This window comes from Triticum aestivum, chromosome 1B (assembly GCF_018294505.1).
Source record: "Triticum aestivum cultivar Chinese Spring chromosome 1B, IWGSC CS RefSeq v2.1, whole genome shotgun sequence".
NCBI lineage: Eukaryota > Viridiplantae > Streptophyta > Magnoliopsida > Poales > Poaceae > Triticum > Triticum aestivum.
In genome coordinates this window covers 603222577-603223844 of record NC_057795.1, presented here as the reverse complement: position 1 = coordinate 603223844, position 1268 = coordinate 603222577, and the positions used below count along the sequence as shown (strand labels likewise).

The window sequence follows — 1268 nt, the reverse complement described above, 5'->3', positions numbered from 1 at the left end:
TAGTAGAGGAGGCGCCCCCGCAAGGCTCTGCTAGGTCCCCGGCGCTTCCCGACGGCGACGCCATGGAAAGGAGGGAGGATTGGAAGGGGGAGGCGGTGTCGGTGGAGATGGCGGCGCCGGCGGCGAACGCGTTGCGGGTGGAGGGAGGTCACCCTGAGTCCTGAGAGGAGGGAGGACGCGGACGCGGTGCGGTTCGGGAATTGTTCTGGTCGGCCGCTGGCGTTCATGGGCTTTTTCTGGGCCGTCTGCTTGGACCGGCCGGTTTCCATTGGAGTTTCTCAACAAAAAAAAAAGCGCCATTGGTCCTTTTTCTTATGGATTCCATATGTGGACTTGTTCAAAAAAATGCGGGACTAGTGGGATGGAGTGAATTGATCAAAACCATCATATTTATAGCTACGATAACAGGTTGCCATCGTTTTTTGTCAGAAAACACAAATAACCACCAACTCTGCGTTAAGTGAGTAACAAATCACACTGATCCGGAGTTGAGTCACGACTAAAATCGAAACTGACATGGTTGGCCTACTTGTGGGGTCCACTTGTCAACTTTGACCGTCAGGTTGGCCGTTATGACAGGTGAAGCCCACATGTTGGTCCCTTCAAAAAAATTAAAAAACAATCGGTCCCTGTAACTTTTTTTAGAAAAGCAATCAGGTCATGTAACTTAAAAACCAGTCAAGTCCTTGCTTGTTTTTTAAAAAGCAATTGAGTCTCTGATAGTTTTCTAAAAAGCAATCAGTTCCCTGTTAGTTTAAAGAAAAAACAAGCACGCCCTTGTGCGCCGGCCATGGTGGTGGGCGGCCATGGCTGCTGCGGCCTTGGCTGTGTCAGCCGTGGAAGTGGCCGATCGTGGATGCGCGTAGGGCGTGGTGTTGCCCGTTGCTGATATTGTTGCGTGTGCTATTGCTAATGCTTGCCGCCTACCGCCGCCTGTTGCTACTAAACCTGAGAATGGTTATTAAAAAAACTGGGTGAAACGGTTCGGTTCTTACTTTGGGTTTGATTGGTTCAGGTTTTATTGGGCTGAATCTTTTTTAGTTTGGTTTTGGTTTGGGTATGTGAAGAAACCAATTTGGGTATAGTTGGTTATGGGCTTAAACAATTTGGTTATTAACGGCTATAAACTATGGGTCCAAACCGGTTTCTGGGCATTGGTTATGTGCAATAAGCAAGGACGCATCAACAACGAATATCTTTGATCTGCGTACATGCTGCGATGCACTATGTAATTCTGTATTATGGGGAAACACCACATGCAAATCGAA

At 48.0% G+C, this 1268-nt stretch overlaps 1 protein-coding gene across 1 annotated transcript in view; it reads right to left on the bottom strand.

The window, feature by feature from the left end:
• Positions 1 to 203, bottom strand: part of LOC123141658 (mitochondrial substrate carrier family protein E) — a gene marked incomplete in the record, with an annotated part of 5403 nt that extends 5200 nt beyond the window's left edge. Inside the window, 1 exon segment of the mRNA XM_044560750.1 lies at positions 1 to 203. Coding sequence (XP_044416685.1) covers positions 1 to 64 — 64 coding nt within the window.
• Between the last annotated feature and the right edge of the window lie 1065 nt (positions 204 to 1268).